The 15,802-nt window shown below is 33.8% G+C and overlaps 1 protein-coding gene across 3 annotated transcripts; it reads left to right on the top strand.

Moving 5' to 3' along the window:
- Positions 1–1,211: 1,211 nt before the first annotated feature.
- LOC110022499 (probable pyridoxal 5'-phosphate synthase subunit PDX1.1) lies at positions 1,212–2,725 on the top strand. Of its 3 annotated transcripts, none has more exons than XM_020721466.1 (2): positions 1,212–1,392; positions 1,507–2,725. In XM_020721466.1, exon 2 carries the CDS (start codon positions 1,549–1,551, stop codon positions 2,482–2,484), a length of 936 nt encoding a protein of 311 aa, XP_020577125.1. In that variant the 5' UTR covers positions 1,212–1,392; positions 1,507–1,548; the 3' UTR covers positions 2,485–2,725. The 3 variants fall into 3 exon arrangements, with proteins under 3 accessions (XP_020577125.1, XP_020577126.1, XP_020577124.1); XM_020721467.1 differs by having other exon boundaries at positions 1,214–1,306; XM_020721465.1 differs by having other exon boundaries at positions 1,215–1,306; positions 1,434–2,725.
- Positions 2,726–15,802: the final 13,077 nt, after the last annotated feature.

Genomic DNA, 15,802 nt, shown 5'->3' with positions numbered 1-15,802 from the left:
AGCTCGAAATAAAAAAAAAATTATATAATTATTTATATAATAATATATTACATAAATTATTTATACAATAATATAATATATAATTATATCTAAGTTTAAAATATAACTGCTGGTGTGGTAATGTGGTTATGCGTCTTCTTTTGCATACATTAGATCCAGGGTCGAACAACACTCTACATCTATTTTTTTAGTTTAATTTTAACGAACCAATTTCAAGCCGAACACATACACAAATATTTAAATTGAGCCGAACGAGATCACAGTGTTCACAAGCCGGTTTCGAACACGAGCCGATTTCGAATAGGAACAATTTCGAACGAGCCGAAAGCCAAGCCTAACCTCGCTCAAGCTCGGCTCGTTTACAACCCTAAATATGAGAGACATTTGACCTCATATTCCTCATAATAGTCATAGTTGTACAAATATAATTGTTTTTTTTTTAATTTACAAAATTCATGTATAAATTTAGTTGAATTTCAGTACACTTTCGAGAATTCCTTCCAAAGTTAACATATTCTAATTAAACTTCAAGTAAATATCCAATTCTGTTGAATCTTACCATTAAACTCTCATTACTTGAATAAATTCTACAAATGAGAAAAGTGAATGGAAGGGAAAAAGCTATTTTATTGCAGCCTTTCTTGGGGGCGGTAAATGAGCCGAACACGAGCGAATCCGGGATCAACTCCTGTGCAGCTAGTTCAAAAATACCAGTGTTAATGTTTGGCTCGTTGATATTTCAAACACAAAAAGTTTATTTGCAGGGAGCTCTTCTACGATAAAGAGTCTTCTCATAAAGTCAGAAAGACGTTTCGTAGCAATTTCATGAAAAGTTTCAAAATCGGTTAAAAGAGCTGGTCATGAACTGCTACTCTTCGAAGTGGACTCATTCTATTTCTTTATTCGACTATGCTTCCGTTCAGTCAACTTAAAAGTTTTGAACACGCTTGACATTTACTTTTTTTTACTATCTTAATATATTACAAACAAGACTCGTTGGATTTCACAGAGATTCATTCACATATATTTTTTGATATAAACTCTACAATTTGCAAGTAATTAAAAATAAGCTTATATAAAATACTAAAAACAAAATATAAATAAAAATTTTCTTATATTTTATAATAATCCATATATAAACCATTTGGGGTTTAGCGAGTTTATACACACGACCTTTTTTCCATGAATTCCGTTGGGTCCTTCTGCAGTCAAATTTCTCAATGAATTACAAAATCACCCCCGCCGCTGAAGTCCCCAACGGTTCTGATTTCTGGGGCGCATTCCTTCCAAGCATAAGCCATCACAGGTCTGACCGTCACTCGCCTTTCTCCCCCTCGTCTCCTGATTCAAAACCCTAATCTGTTGGAACGCATTCGATTCCATTTCATTTAGGTCTCCGAGGGCGCATTCCTTCCAAGCATAAGCCATCACAGTTCTGACCGTGCCCCTCATCTCCTGATTCAAAACCCTAATCTGTAGGAACGCATTCGATTCCATTTCATTTAGGTCTCCGACGAGACAGATATACCTATCGATCGACCGACCGCGATGTCAGGAAGCGGTGTGGTGACAGTATACAGCAACGATTCGGCCCTCACCGACCCGAAAAAATCCATTTCCTTTTCGGTGAAGGTTGGCCTCGCGCAGATGCTCCGCGGCGGCGTTATCATGGATGTCGTAAACGCCGAGCAGGCGCGCGTCGCCGAAGAAGCCGGAGCCTGCGCGGTCATGGCGCTTGAACGCGTCCCAGCTGACATCCGCGCTCAGGGCGGTGTTGCCCGCATGAGCGACCCCGGCCTCATCAAGGAGATAAAGCAGGCGGTCACCATTCCGGTCATGGCCAAAGCCCGAATTGGCCACTTCGTTGAGGCCCAAATTCTTGAAGCCATCGGCGTTGATTACGTCGACGAGAGCGAGGTGCTTACCCCTGCAGACGACTACCACCACATCAACAAGCACAACTTTCGCGTCCCTTTTGTCTGCGGTTGCCGGGACCTAGGCGAGGCCCTCCGCCGCATACGTGAGGGCGCTGCTATGATCCGCACGAAGGGAGAGGCTGGTACGGGAAACGTCGTCGAAGCCGTCCGCCATGTCCGTTCTGTTTTGGGTGAGATCCGAGCCCTCCGCAATATGGATGATGACGAGGTCTTCTCTTTCGCCAAGCGGATTGCTGCTCCATACGACCTCGTGATGCAGACCAAGCAGCTCGGTCGGCTTCCGGTTGTCAATTTTGCGGCTGGGGGCGTTGCGACCCCGGCGGACGCTGCTCTCATGATGCAACTTGGCTGCGACGGCGTGTTCGTGGGGTCTGGGATATTCAAGAGTGGCGACCCTGCACGCCGGGCCAGGGCGATTGTGCAGGCTGTCACCCATTTCTCGGACCCAGAGATCCTGGCTGATATCAGCTGCGACCTGGGGGAGGCCATGGTCGGTATCAATCTTAACGACCCAAAGTTCGAGAGGTTTGCTGCTCGCTCTGAATAGAAGAAAGGTTGCAAGTTCTTCCCTTGAGTTTTGTTCGCATGGCTTCCATTAGTATTGCTCGTGTAAGGAAAGCTCTAGCTATGTGAATGGTATTACGGCAAACTGGTATTTTGTTTGCATCAGTCTTTTATCTTTAATATGGGAAGCTCATTGTACACATTTTTTACTAGTACTACAAGGATGAAACTCATGTAATAATCTGCAATTTTTGCAAATCCTCATTGAGAAAATGCTTTTTGGCTCGTCTTATATCTACATGTTTTTTTTTTGTTCCTTGGAGTTGTTTCAAATGTATCACTCCTTTGAGGAGTTATCTTCTTGCCCTTTTGATCTGATTCTAAGCTGCACTTTGAATTCTATTGTTTATCTTTTACCTGTGCACCTGCATTCTACAGCTCTTCTGAATTTATATTCTACTGTTGATTTTCTTGGCTAAACACTTAACGTATAGCTTTTGTGAATATTTTTCTTTTCTTGGTTGAATTAATGTTCTTTTTTAGGTTTTGAGAAAACTCAATATGTTAAATATGATTTTAAATTAAAATTTTGGTACATGATATTTTAATTATTTTTCCTATTTTTAATCTTTTTTTTTATTATTTTGATTCATCTAATCAAATTCAAAAAGTAAAAAACTGATCAATATTAGAATTGGGAGATTAATTAGAAAATAAACCAGTTTTAGCTAGTTATATATGAAATCGTATTTGGCCCTTGATTGAACCTACTGGAGGAGTGATTATATTTAAACTGGTTAGAGCGGTCGATGTGATCTGATTTTTTAAATAAGATAAATTCTTGCACATTGATTTGTGAGGTGACATTTATGAGTACATGAATTTATGAGGTGGCATGTAAGGAGCCATTCTAGCCATAATTTGTGGAGATTACTTTCACGAGTACATCGATTGCGTGTACGAAGTTTTTCTTGCCATAATTTATGTAGATTAAATTTTAATTGGTTATTTACATTGATATGCATATAAAAAGTGATTAGAAGGCATTGTTCATTCATTCTTCGTGTATATATACACAAAATTATTTAAACAATAATTAAAAGTTATTAATTATAAAGAATGTAAAAATTAAAATGATGTTCATAACTTTCAATCTTGGCGGGTGGGAGGAAACGTGCACTCCTTTTTCATGTTAAGCTTATGAATTCATTCCATTTAATTTTTCATGTTTAGTATATAAATTCATGATGCTCCTTTTTCCATATTAAACTCATGACTTCATGACACATATTCTCCTAACTCCTAATCTCATAAATTAGTAGCTCCTTTTACTTCTTATTCAACAATCCTAATACTTTCAACACCCCCTCCTTTAAATACTAATAAAAATCTATTATCTCAAGCTCACTTAAGATGTTTTTGAATGCGGGATTACAAACTGAATGCAAATTAACCAATTTCTATTTTTTTTTCTAAGAAATGCCTAATCATCTCTATATGTTTGGCTTGATAATGTTGTACTGGATTATATAGGCAATGTTAATGATAGATTTTTTGTCATATAAATTTTCATAGATCCTTTCTATTTTATTTTTAAAATTTTTTGTATAATTTTAATCTATAGGAGTGATGCGTGCTAGAAAATTCATTCAACACACACTCAGATAAAAATGAATCGAGCTGTGATCACACCAGAAGTTTTTACATGGAAAACCCTTATAAGGGTAAAAATCACGGGGTCTGACCCAGTTGTAAAAATCCACTATAAGTTGAGGATTACAGATGTCCCTTGTCCCACAGGTGGAAAAGGGTTATTAGCTTTTCAAATTACAACATCAACTGACGACGTCCAGTCAGCGGTGGTTGACGGAGGTCGGCGGTGATCGACGGCGGTTGACGACAATTGATGACGGTCGGCGGTGGTCCACGGAGGTCGGCGGTGGTCCACGGAGGTCGGCGGTGGCTACAGAGGGCGGCGGGGGCTGACGGCAGGCGGTGGCGGGCGGCGGGGGGTGGCTGACGGTCAGTGGTGGTTGCCGACGGTCAGTGGTGGTCGACGACGATCGACGATGACGAGTATGATCTTGGACTTGAACTTCTTTTCAAAGTCTCAAGTTCTCTCTTCAACCTCCCCCCTTCATGTTAGGGGTGAGACTCGATTTATAGTGTTTTGAGTACAATTAATACAGGAATATGAACCATTTTGATCGGACGGTCCGGAGAGCTCTCTTTGATCAGATGACGTTTGATGGACATTTGAATGCCTTAACGATCTCGGAATTGAGCAATATTGAGCTTGTTGGATTCGTCTTGACGCTCGATTCGACACTGAACTCGCTAGATTCAACATTCGTTTGACCTTTCAAATGCTTCCGGAAATCCTCTAATAGTGGTTTAATATAGTGGTTTAATTTTGATCCGGGCTTGATTTGACTCAGATTAGACTGAATTTCATATCATTAGGTCCGTCTCATCGAGTCGATCAGTTTGACTATAAGTTTGTTGAAATCAGAGCTCCGGATGACTCTTAATCGAAGTTTGAATGTTTCTTGTTAAAAAAATTACATCGAGATTTGTGCCGAATGATGAAAATTTGTTAGTGGTGTATCAAGGAGTTTAAAATTAAAAATACTTAAGAGTAATAGTTCTGAATTTAAATTGAACTCTTGATCTTGAGACTACATGGTATTTCTTACTTCTGCATATTATTGGATTTCCACCCAGTAAGGTGTAATATCATGAAGTTGGTCTCCTATACGTAGGTGATATCAACATTAGTATAACTTTTACTTTGTAATGTTTCTTATTCTTTATATTGAAGTTTTATTCAGGACTTAGATTTTAGATGTATGAGAAATTTTTAAGTAGTTTAAAAATGAGATTCTTTTATTTTGTGGACAAATTTATTTATGAGATGAATAGCAAAAGTGATATCAGGATGAGTGTGATATTGATAGAGTAATTTCATTGTTAATTTTTGTACTGTCCAATGTCAATTTCTTTTGTTTTTTATTTGTGTTAATTTTCTAATTTAGTTCAGTTGGAGTTTCACTAGAAATTTGATTATTTTTTTTTCTCTAAAAAGAACAATAATATGCCTTTGTTGAGAGATTAAATTTGCTTTTTTTTACCGAGCTACTTCCATATCTAAGAAGTATTTGTGCTTGCAAAGTTCTTTGTTGTCAAACTTTGGAATGAGTTTTGCCCCAATTATCATTTTTTTTATCGTCATCAGCTGTAATAAATATATCATAAACATACAAGATAATAATTTGTTTTTTTTTGTCAGTGAAATGTTTTATGAATAATTTATAATATCTAACTTTGTTTATATGTCATTTTATTTATTACTCTTGTAAATTTGATGAATCATATTTTTTGGGATTGTCTAAGATCATATAATACATTTTTATTAAGGGCACTTTAGTTTTTTGTGAAATAGCTGTTCAATCATGATGAAGGATTCATATAAATATTTTTTTTACATGTTAAAAAAATATTTTTCACATCATATTATTGCATGAACCATCTAAGCTTAAGCAGCCAGAGAAATTAGGATGTGAACTGTATCTATTTTAGCTACAAGAGTAAGGTTTCTTAGTATTTTACTCCATAAAATTGGATGTAACCTTTTTCCTCTAATATTGCTTTAAATTATTATAATTTTCACCTGCTTTATATTTTAATGAGAAAATCTGCTTGTACTTAACAATTTTTTCTTTTATTAGCTCAGTAATCTTCTAGTTGTGATTTTTTCAAAGCATTCATCTTCTCTTATGATTCTTAGTTATTATTTTCACTACTCCTAATAGGGTTTTTGGTATTGTGGTGATATTAGAATTGATATTTATAAAGAAAGCTTTATATATAATATAAAATTGTTGTAAAAATGTTTGCAAAGGAGATATGTGGTAATTTGTTGATCGCTGTTAGCGGATTTACCTAACAATGATTATAAATCTTGTGTATATTGGAGAGTTTGAATTGTTTTTTTTTTATCTTTAATAAACCTAAATAGGCTTACTGATTGGAGTAATGTGTTATTTTGTGTAGTTGGAATGTCAAGAGAAAATATATTAAATTCAATTGTTTTTCTTATGATTTGAGGGAAACTTTATTTTTATGAAAATTCACAGCTCTTCAAGCGAAGAATTTTTTTAATCATTAGATGATAACATTTATATATTTTTTGAGCTGATGAATATCCAACAAAAATACACTTAAGTGCCCTAGTGTTCAGTTTAGTCTAATGTTGTTGGTGGATTTGAACATATAACATATAATTGAAATTTTTTATGAAAATTTTGTGTAACAATTGTTTAGTAGGAAAAAAATCAGTAAGTTGATAGGATTATTGTAATTAATTACTCTTAAGCCTATTCCATTAATGAGATATATTGAGTTTAAGACAGTTTCTTCCTGATAATATTTGAGAATTGGATTTTTATAGAGAAGTGTTTTATAACTACTTGAATGTGCATCTTTTTTCGTTTTATCGCCCTATTTTTTACAAGGTGTTAAGATATGGGAAGTGGTTAATAATACCTTATTTATTAAGGAAAAACATATAGTTAGATTAAAATAATTTCGAGATCTGTTAGGCTTTGATTTTCATAGCATTAACATCAAATTGGTTTTTTCTTGAAAAAATTTGGAAGAATGTGACTGATATCATATTTTTATTTGTGAAGATGAACTTATGTCATTCAAGTATGATAAAAATTTTTGTAGCTCTAAAATATTAGATATTTTTTAAAATCTCCAAGTTTCAGAGTGAAGTAACATGAATGGAGTACAGTATATAGATAATTTTTTAGATGGTTACAGTATATAGATAATTTTTTAGATGGAACTCTAAAATATTAAACAATGTCATAAGTCTAATAGTGAAAGTTTTTAATGTGAACATTCATAAAAAAAGGAAACATACATTTTAGAACTTTAAAAAAGGGATGTTTTAGTCTATGATGATGATCCCAAATGATGTCTTTATTTAGAATAGATATGAAGGAGCAAGATAAGCGGTTATTATTTTCAAGTAGTTATATATTCTATCATTTTCTCTTACTTTCTCAATTGCCTTACTCATAGTAAGGTGTGAAATAAGTAATGATTAATAAAACATGTCACCTTAGAGTTATAGTCTTTGGTGAGTTTATGATTAGAAAGAAGAGTCGTTGCTAGATTCGGATAACGATTGTTGAGTGTAAATGCCGAAGAAATATGAATATTCCCTTGACCTTTAATAGTAATTAGAGAAACACGAGCTGTTTTTTTTTTTTGTTGGCATAAAGTTTATAGGTTTGGAAAATGTTGGCAAGCATTGTTATGTGATTGTTGCCACTTGAATTTATTATGCAAGTTGAAAGGAGTTACCGAAGGCATTACAAATATAAGAGTTAAAATTTGTATCACTTGGAGCTAGTGAGCATGGGCCAAAAGATTTTTTGAAAAAAAATTGAAGAAATTTCATTGCTTGTCAATTTTTTCTAAGATGAGCTTTACTAGTTTAAAATATGACACTCAATAGGACACAATGGAGAAAAAAGATTTATGTAGACCCCACCCACTTAGTGGGATAAAGGCTTGTTGTTGCTGTTTAGCTTTACTTGTTCAATAAAATAAGCTTGCTCTTTCGATGGACTTTCTCTATTTGCACTATAATCTTGGGGATTTTTGTGTAGTTTTCAAAATATTTTTTTTTATATACACTCATTTTTCTTGCAGTAATTACAACACAGATTGCTTTTAGGGAAGGCCCCATCCTTTTTGGGGGAAAGGTTCAAGGATAATAAATCTCATATCTAAGGTTTAGTTACTGTCATGGCCAATGTTCTAGACTTTGTAGTGTTAAGCATTATCATTTTCTTTTCCTCATTTGGTTTGTATAAGTAGGAAGACTTTATTTAGGGATGGTAGGTTTTCTCTGCTCTAAATTTGAATTTAAATTTGTCTGAATTAATTATTGAGTCTCCTAAGAAAGTTAAATATTCTCTCTTTCTATTAATTATTTAAGAGCCAAAGCGCCAATTCTTTATGTTGAGATCTTTGTAAGAAATCTAGTTATAGCTAATAAATCTTCATCGTATTAAAATATTGAATAACAAAAAAGTTACCCTGATTGTTGATAGCTTCATCTTGTTCTCATAAATGAGAGGCGGCATCTTTAACTTTTGATTAAGTCTATTTTATAGCTTTCTAAACATCTTTTTTGGCTGTTATGAATATATACCACTAATTTCAGACCTCATATGTTAAGATTATGAAATCTGCTTCATCATAAAGTGTAAACTTTGAATTTTTTTGTTCCGAAGGAGGATCAATCAGATCATGGATTTTTTTCTTTCTTTTAGAAACATCTACATAATTTAAGATTTTCTTAGGTAGTTTCTTCCATATAAATGATATGAGAATTGTAACATCTGAAATTCTTCCTTAATTTGATTTTTTTACCATTCATGTTCATCGTTTTACAGAAGGAATGTTGGAAAAATCAAATATTAAGAGGAGAATAATAGAAGAGTGGTAAAAATATTGATTAGAAAGATGATCTTAGGGATTTCAATCGCGGGAAAAAGTTGCTGATCTTTTTATTGATTCAAATTTTGTTTTTTTTTTTTGTTTGAAGTTATTGTTTATTGCTTTATCATGTTGGTGCCATAAAAAAATTGGGGCATACTAATTTCTGATCGATTCTACGACAAAATATACAGTTGCAAATAGGTCTTAGTGACAAACACTATGCAGAAACCCTTAACAAAAACACATTGTTCCTGTAATGGCAGGTGTCACATCGTTTGTTCATTCTTCTAGAACCTTTCGGACAATTCTGGAATTGAATCTGGATAATAATTGAAACCGTATAATTTATGAGGTCTGCAACTAGTCTAGAATAGTATACCTGATAAGAGCTTCGAAGTTAAGCTTGTAATATTCTGACTGACTTTTACAAAATGAACTCTGCAAGGCTGGCCATTGATTTGGGTCTAGAAATCTATGTTTAGAAGAGTTCATTCTGACATGCAGATTATGCAAGGTAAGGCGTCTGTGCAATTTAGATGTTGTTAGTGTTTCTTGAGTGGAGCAATAGAAAGCTTGCAATAATTGGAAGAGCATGAGCGCATATGTGACTTCTCACCAGTAGGGCTGTCAAAATGGCTCATTGTTCGCGAACAGCTCGTGTTCGATTCGTTCGCTGAGCAAACGAGTCGAACACAAACAATTTTTTTTCGCTCGATATATAAACGAGCCGAACACGAACAAAGTTTTGTTTGTTCATGTTCGGCTCGTTTTGGCTTGAAATAATTATATATATATACATATATATATATATTATAATGAGTATTATTTTTAAATAATTTAATTGACTGCAATGCTATAAAGATTTATAATCATTTAAAATTACTTACTAAAAAATAGAATAAAAATATGTTAAATTCTTTTTAAATGAATATTTTAATATAAATAACAAGATTTAAATCTCGCCCTATCCTTAACATCCTACGACTGTGTGATAATAGCTCATTGTCCGTGAATAGCTCATGTTCGACTCGATAACAAGTGAGCCAGATATATAAATGAGCCGAACACGAACAATAATGTTTTTTAACAAGCTGAGTCTGGACTATTCAAGCTAGGCTCATTTACACCCTTAACGGTTGCATGCATGATTATGATTGTCAAAATGGTTTTTTGTTTGCGAAAAGCTTGAGTTCAGCTTAGTTAAGCAAACGAGCGCACACGAACAATTTTTTTGTGTTCGAAATATAAACAAGCCGAACACGAACATTGGTATTTTTTAAATTGCCGAACACCAGTTGAGCTCAAGCTCGCTTATGTTCAGCTCATTTACACCCCTACTCACCAGCGAATTCCAATGTCGTAAGAAACGATTATTGTATATTTGTAGGCCAAGGAATGCTACAATATAGTGGTTAATTTTATGACTATTTCAATTCTCTCACTAATATGAGAAGTTTCATGTGACTTGTAACACCCTGGAAACCTGCTTTTGTAAAATAGTGACACAGTAATAACTATTATTTCTTGGATGAAAACACATAAGTTAGAAGCTCATGTGCTATTTGCAACCGTTCTGGAGATTTGCTAATTGCGCAATGACTATTGATATTGTGGCTAAACAAGCCGCCTAATCATCATTTTGTCCTTGATGAAGTGGTTGTATGAAAATGCACTGTTTTTTTTGGATAAGTAGGAACAACTGCCGAAGCTCTTCTGGTTGAACTTAGAACCTAGTTGATCAACACAGTATATGTATGTATATGCATATCTATATCTATATATATATATATATATTTATTTATTTATTTATTTATTTTACATATATGCTTACTTGAGGTTGGAAAATGCTTTTCTGGTAGACTTTTTTTCCCTTAACGAAAGTTTAATGCACTTTATCTATAAACATTATTATATGAGGTGTATTTGCTTTTTTTTTAATAATTATAAATTTTTATATTTTACAAAAGTTAATTTTTAAAGGTGAAAAAATCACAATTCTTGGCATGTTTTTTTTTTTTTTTGGCTTGAGTGTTGTCATGCCGTAGTGATTAGTTGCCCAAGTCACCATTTTGAGGAAAAGAATGGTATTAAGATATTCTATACAAACTCCTAATAATATTTCAGCTGAAATGAATTTATCGCGATCATCAAGTTTTATTTTGAACAAGTATTCTGAATTGTGTAGTTCAATAAACTAAATTTAATGGTGTGAAGAACATTTTGAACTTACTATGAATGGACCTAAATTAAACGCTTAGAAGTTTTATACGAAATTCCTCGAGACCATTTGGGGGAGAATTTTCTTGTGATCTGTCGTTAGTCCAGGAAACATATTCGCGAAACAAATGTAACAATTATAATATTACTCAATTTTGATATCATTAAAGAACTATGATGTTTAAAAATCACAAAATGAACAAGAGTGATCTCTCTAGGTCTGATGAAGTGTCCGGAATCATGGCTTAAAAGTTGTAACATCCGTCCAAAGATTAAAATATGTCTAATTTTCATAAATTTTTTGAGAATTTTTAGTGAAGGTCACGAGACTTTGAAAATGCCAAGCCATTTCCTATTAGCACCAGACATTTATCTTCAATCTTCGCTGATGCTTATCTTTGATCAAAGCTAAAGAAGTCAATGTCCATCACCAATCGTTATCTGTAATAGATCAATGAGGACATCCAACTTTGCTTAATTGTCTTCATCAATCATAGATTATTCGCCCTTGCTCATCCATCACCGTATGCCATTAGATGACTCCAACGCCCTATCGTCTTTTATTATGCTATAACATTCTTCGTTCTCTTTACATGCAAGCAGCGGGTATGGAGCTGAGCAAGTCAGGCATTTATGGAGAGCATGTTGACATGTTACAAATGCTTGTTTGTAAGTATGTTTTTGTTTGTCAATTAGTGCCACTCCTAAAAATCCCACTTCGTAAGATAGGAATGAGTTTTGGAATGGCAACAAGTCACATTATAAATATTATTGGATGACTCGACTGCACTATTTTTTTTTTCCTTCAAATTGTTGAAAGCATTTCTTGTGTATTTGTCTCAATTGGACTTCCTCTATATTCCTTGTATGCAATATCTTGCATTTGTTTATTTGGAGATGGATGTTGAAAAGTTTTCAAACTTTTAAGCTTTTTCTTGATCTATATCTATCAAATGACATAAATTAACATACTTCATAGTTCCAAGTTATCGTATTATATTTGAAAATAATTTGAATGTATAATGGATCTACGGTAGAGACGCTGATAGTTGGTCATCAATCATGCACTAAAGATGACACCATCAAAGTTATTGATCAGATATTTCTTTGGGTTATAAATTGGCAATCATCCATTATAATTGTCATATTGTGTGTTATGTGCTAAAATATTTATTTCTGTTGAAGATAGAATTTATTATTTTAATTTTGAAAAAAAAATAATGCACATATGCTAAAGATAAGTTGAAAGCAACTCATGGAGATATAGAATTTCTTATGTGAGAAACTAAAAAGGGGGAAAAGTTTTGGGGCACTGCCCTGTTAACGTTGTTTTGTTAATGCAAGTTTTAAACTACAAAAAATGTTCTTTCTAGTAATTGGAGATGTAATATATTTGATGTGATAGATTTGAACTATGAAAATGATTTCTATGGTGGAATTAGGATATGTCTGGAAGCGTTGGAGAAGTGATTGTTAGTAATATGCTCAATCATTCCTATACAATGAGATACTTGAGAACAAGGGCCTGTCGGCTTTGATAAAGATGTTTGAATAGTGACTTGTTACTGAAGACAATGGAATGATGGCTTTCAACTGGTGGTGATGATAAGCGACGGTATTGCTGTTGACGTTAGGTGATGTTGGGCATAGACTTTGTTGGCAATTATGAGCAATGACACTGGCTATGATGATATTTTGAAATATGTTTTTTTTTTTTTTTGTGGCATCAATATAGAAATTTCATCCCACTTAGTGGGATAAAGACATGTTGTTGTTGTTGTAATATAGAAATTTTGATGGTTTGATTTTTTCTTATGGTCATTGTTTTGTAATTAATTATACTGAAATTATCTTATTCTCTTATGATATTGTATGATCTTAAGTTCATCCAATAGCAAAATCATGTTTTGTTTTCTTTCTATGTTTAATGTGGCAGTCATCATCAAGGTTAGTCTTATGAAAAGGTGCCTTCATTGTTATTTATGCTTCCTTTATTTTTCCATTTTTTTTTATCATGAATACCTAGATTTATATGACTGAGAACCATATACTTGAAAACTTGCAAAGGACTATTTCATGAGATTTACTTTCAAAACTGATATAGTTTTATATGATTTTACTTGTAAGCGCAACATAAACATGTTATATAATTATAAAGTTCTTTTAGTTAATGAAGAATTCAGTGTTATAAATATATGAAATTGGTCAAAAAATTAAACACAAATTATTGATGTGTAGCTGCTTCAGTTTTTGAACTCATATGTTTGAATTTTATATTGATCCCATTGCCTTCTATTAAGTATCGTACGTTCATTTAATTCTAATAGGTTAAGGTCATGTTTTATATGATATGCCCAAGTCTTTTTAGGTCAACTTTCTTAACATATATTGAACCTAAAACATCTGTCTTCTTAATCGGATCATCAGATGGTCGACGTTTAACATTTCCAAACCATTTAAGACCAGTCTCTCTAATCTTATTTGCCCTTGATGCTACACCAACCCTTTCATGAATAGAGTCGTTTCGTATTTTGTCTCTAAGTGGAAAGCCACTCATCCACCGAAGCATTGTCATCTGGAAAACAGTAAAAATATTAAAATCACGTATTTGTCTGTCCACACAACCATCTTCACCAGCAGGCAACTATAATGCCATACCAGTGTTTAAATCCTGCAGCATTCCATGGGATTTCTGTTCCATCACTATAGCTCAGCTTTCTGGGACTGCAGCTCTCTATAATTGTCACATCTCTGGTGGAACATTGGACTTGAATTTTGGCAGTTCTCAATCATTCTCATTGGTTTTGGCTTCACAACTGTAAATTGGTTCTTCAACCGGTTTGATCTGAAGTGCTGTCAGGATGCCCAAGTTCATCTCCTAGAATTGGTCCGTCGTGTTTCGCGAGAGAAAAATCGGGCTTTGGCTGTAGTTTGGTGGGGAGGGTGATTATCCGCTCCGGCGACTCGATTCTTGTAGGGAAGAGCTCGTCCTAGTGGAGCTCGACCCCAACGCCGACGCCATTGCCTAAGTTCGGCTGGGAGAAGGGAACCATGTTATATTTGTCTTTTATCTAAATAACGTAGCAAAAGAAAGTTTTTGTATTATAAACTTCTGCATAATGCAGTTTTTTTCATTTGTAATTTTAGTATCTTTCATAACATAAACATATGTATTTATATTTGTTGAGATTACTTCCAACTAAATTATATTCTATTTAAAATATTAGACGAACTTATAACTCATACCTCAATTTTTTTTTTGGGATTAAAGCAGTAAATAAAAGAAAACTCAAGTTTAGGATTTGTTTGGGAATACATTCTGTTTTTTATTTTGGGTTTTGTGTTCAGTCTAATATATTTTATCTTTGTTTTTATGGAGGCTGGTGGTGGGCCGGTGAGGGTCGGCGGGGGTGGCAGTGGAGACTGGTGACAAGCGGAGGGCGGACAATTGCAGTAGTGCCGACGGGGGCGGCGACTAGAGTCCGGCTGCAGTGACAACGGTGAGGGGGAGGGAACCACGGGAGGTGGCCGGCAGGAGGCGAGTGGATTAGGAGAATTGTTGTTTTGTGTTTTCAAAAAGAGACAAAAACATATTTTTTCTATTTTTAGTATTTTAAAAATAAAAATGTCTCAAAAAAATAAAAAATAGATAGACAAATATTATTTTTATATTTATTTTTATAATTTTTTTCAAAAATAAAAAATAAAAAATAAAAATTGATCCCAAACAGCCCTTAAATTTCTGAAGGAACAATCAAGTGTAATATATTTAAAGACTGAGCCAAACAGACTCAAAAACAAAGAAGGAAGATCTCATAGAGGGAATGTATTAATTAAGGATAATACAAAATAGTTGAGCCATCAAAAAGAAAACAAGTATAAAACCAAAACTCAGTAATGAAAAAATAAAAATTGACCCCAAACAGCCTTAGTGCTAATTATTTGGGTGGTTTTTATTAGAAACAAATATATAAATAATGAAATTTATAAGATTGAGTGGTATTTATATGCAAATCCCCCCAGGAGGCGAGTGGATTAGGAGAATTGTTGTTTTGTGTTTTCAAAAAGAGACAAAAGTATATTTTTTCTATTTTAATATTTTAAAAATAAAAATGTTTTCTCAAAGAAATAAAAAATAGATAGACAAATATTATTTTTATATTTATTTTTATAATTTTTTTCAAAAATAAAAAATAAAAAATAAAAATTGATCCCAAACAGCCTTAGTGCTAATTATTTGGGTGGTTTTTATTAGAAACAAATATATAAATAATGAAACTTATAAGATTGAGTGGTATTTATATGCAAATCCCCCGATTTTTTAATATAATATTATTATAATACTTATGATTTTTACATTATTATTTCTTTTTTTTTTTAAAATCTAACACGAGCTCAGTTTAGTGCCGCACCAATCCGTCACTAATCCGCATGCGGTTTCCTGGCGCAAAATTTCTCCAATCCGGAGGATAAATGCCGGCTTCATCTTCCTCCATCGCCGGCTCTTCCAGCGCAATGAGTCGAGAGGGCGTGCTTGTGTGGCGCCCTATTCCCTCTCTTGAAACTACCGGCGGCGGAAGGAAGCTTTCCCGGCGGGTTGCCTCGGTCTCCTCCCCCGTGGC

The sequence above is a fragment of the Phalaenopsis equestris genome, unplaced genomic scaffold, assembly GCF_001263595.1.
Source record: "Phalaenopsis equestris unplaced genomic scaffold, ASM126359v1 Scaffold000194, whole genome shotgun sequence".
NCBI classification, from domain to species: domain Eukaryota; kingdom Viridiplantae; phylum Streptophyta; class Magnoliopsida; order Asparagales; family Orchidaceae; genus Phalaenopsis; species Phalaenopsis equestris.
This window is presented reverse-complemented; position numbering and strand designations above follow the sequence as displayed.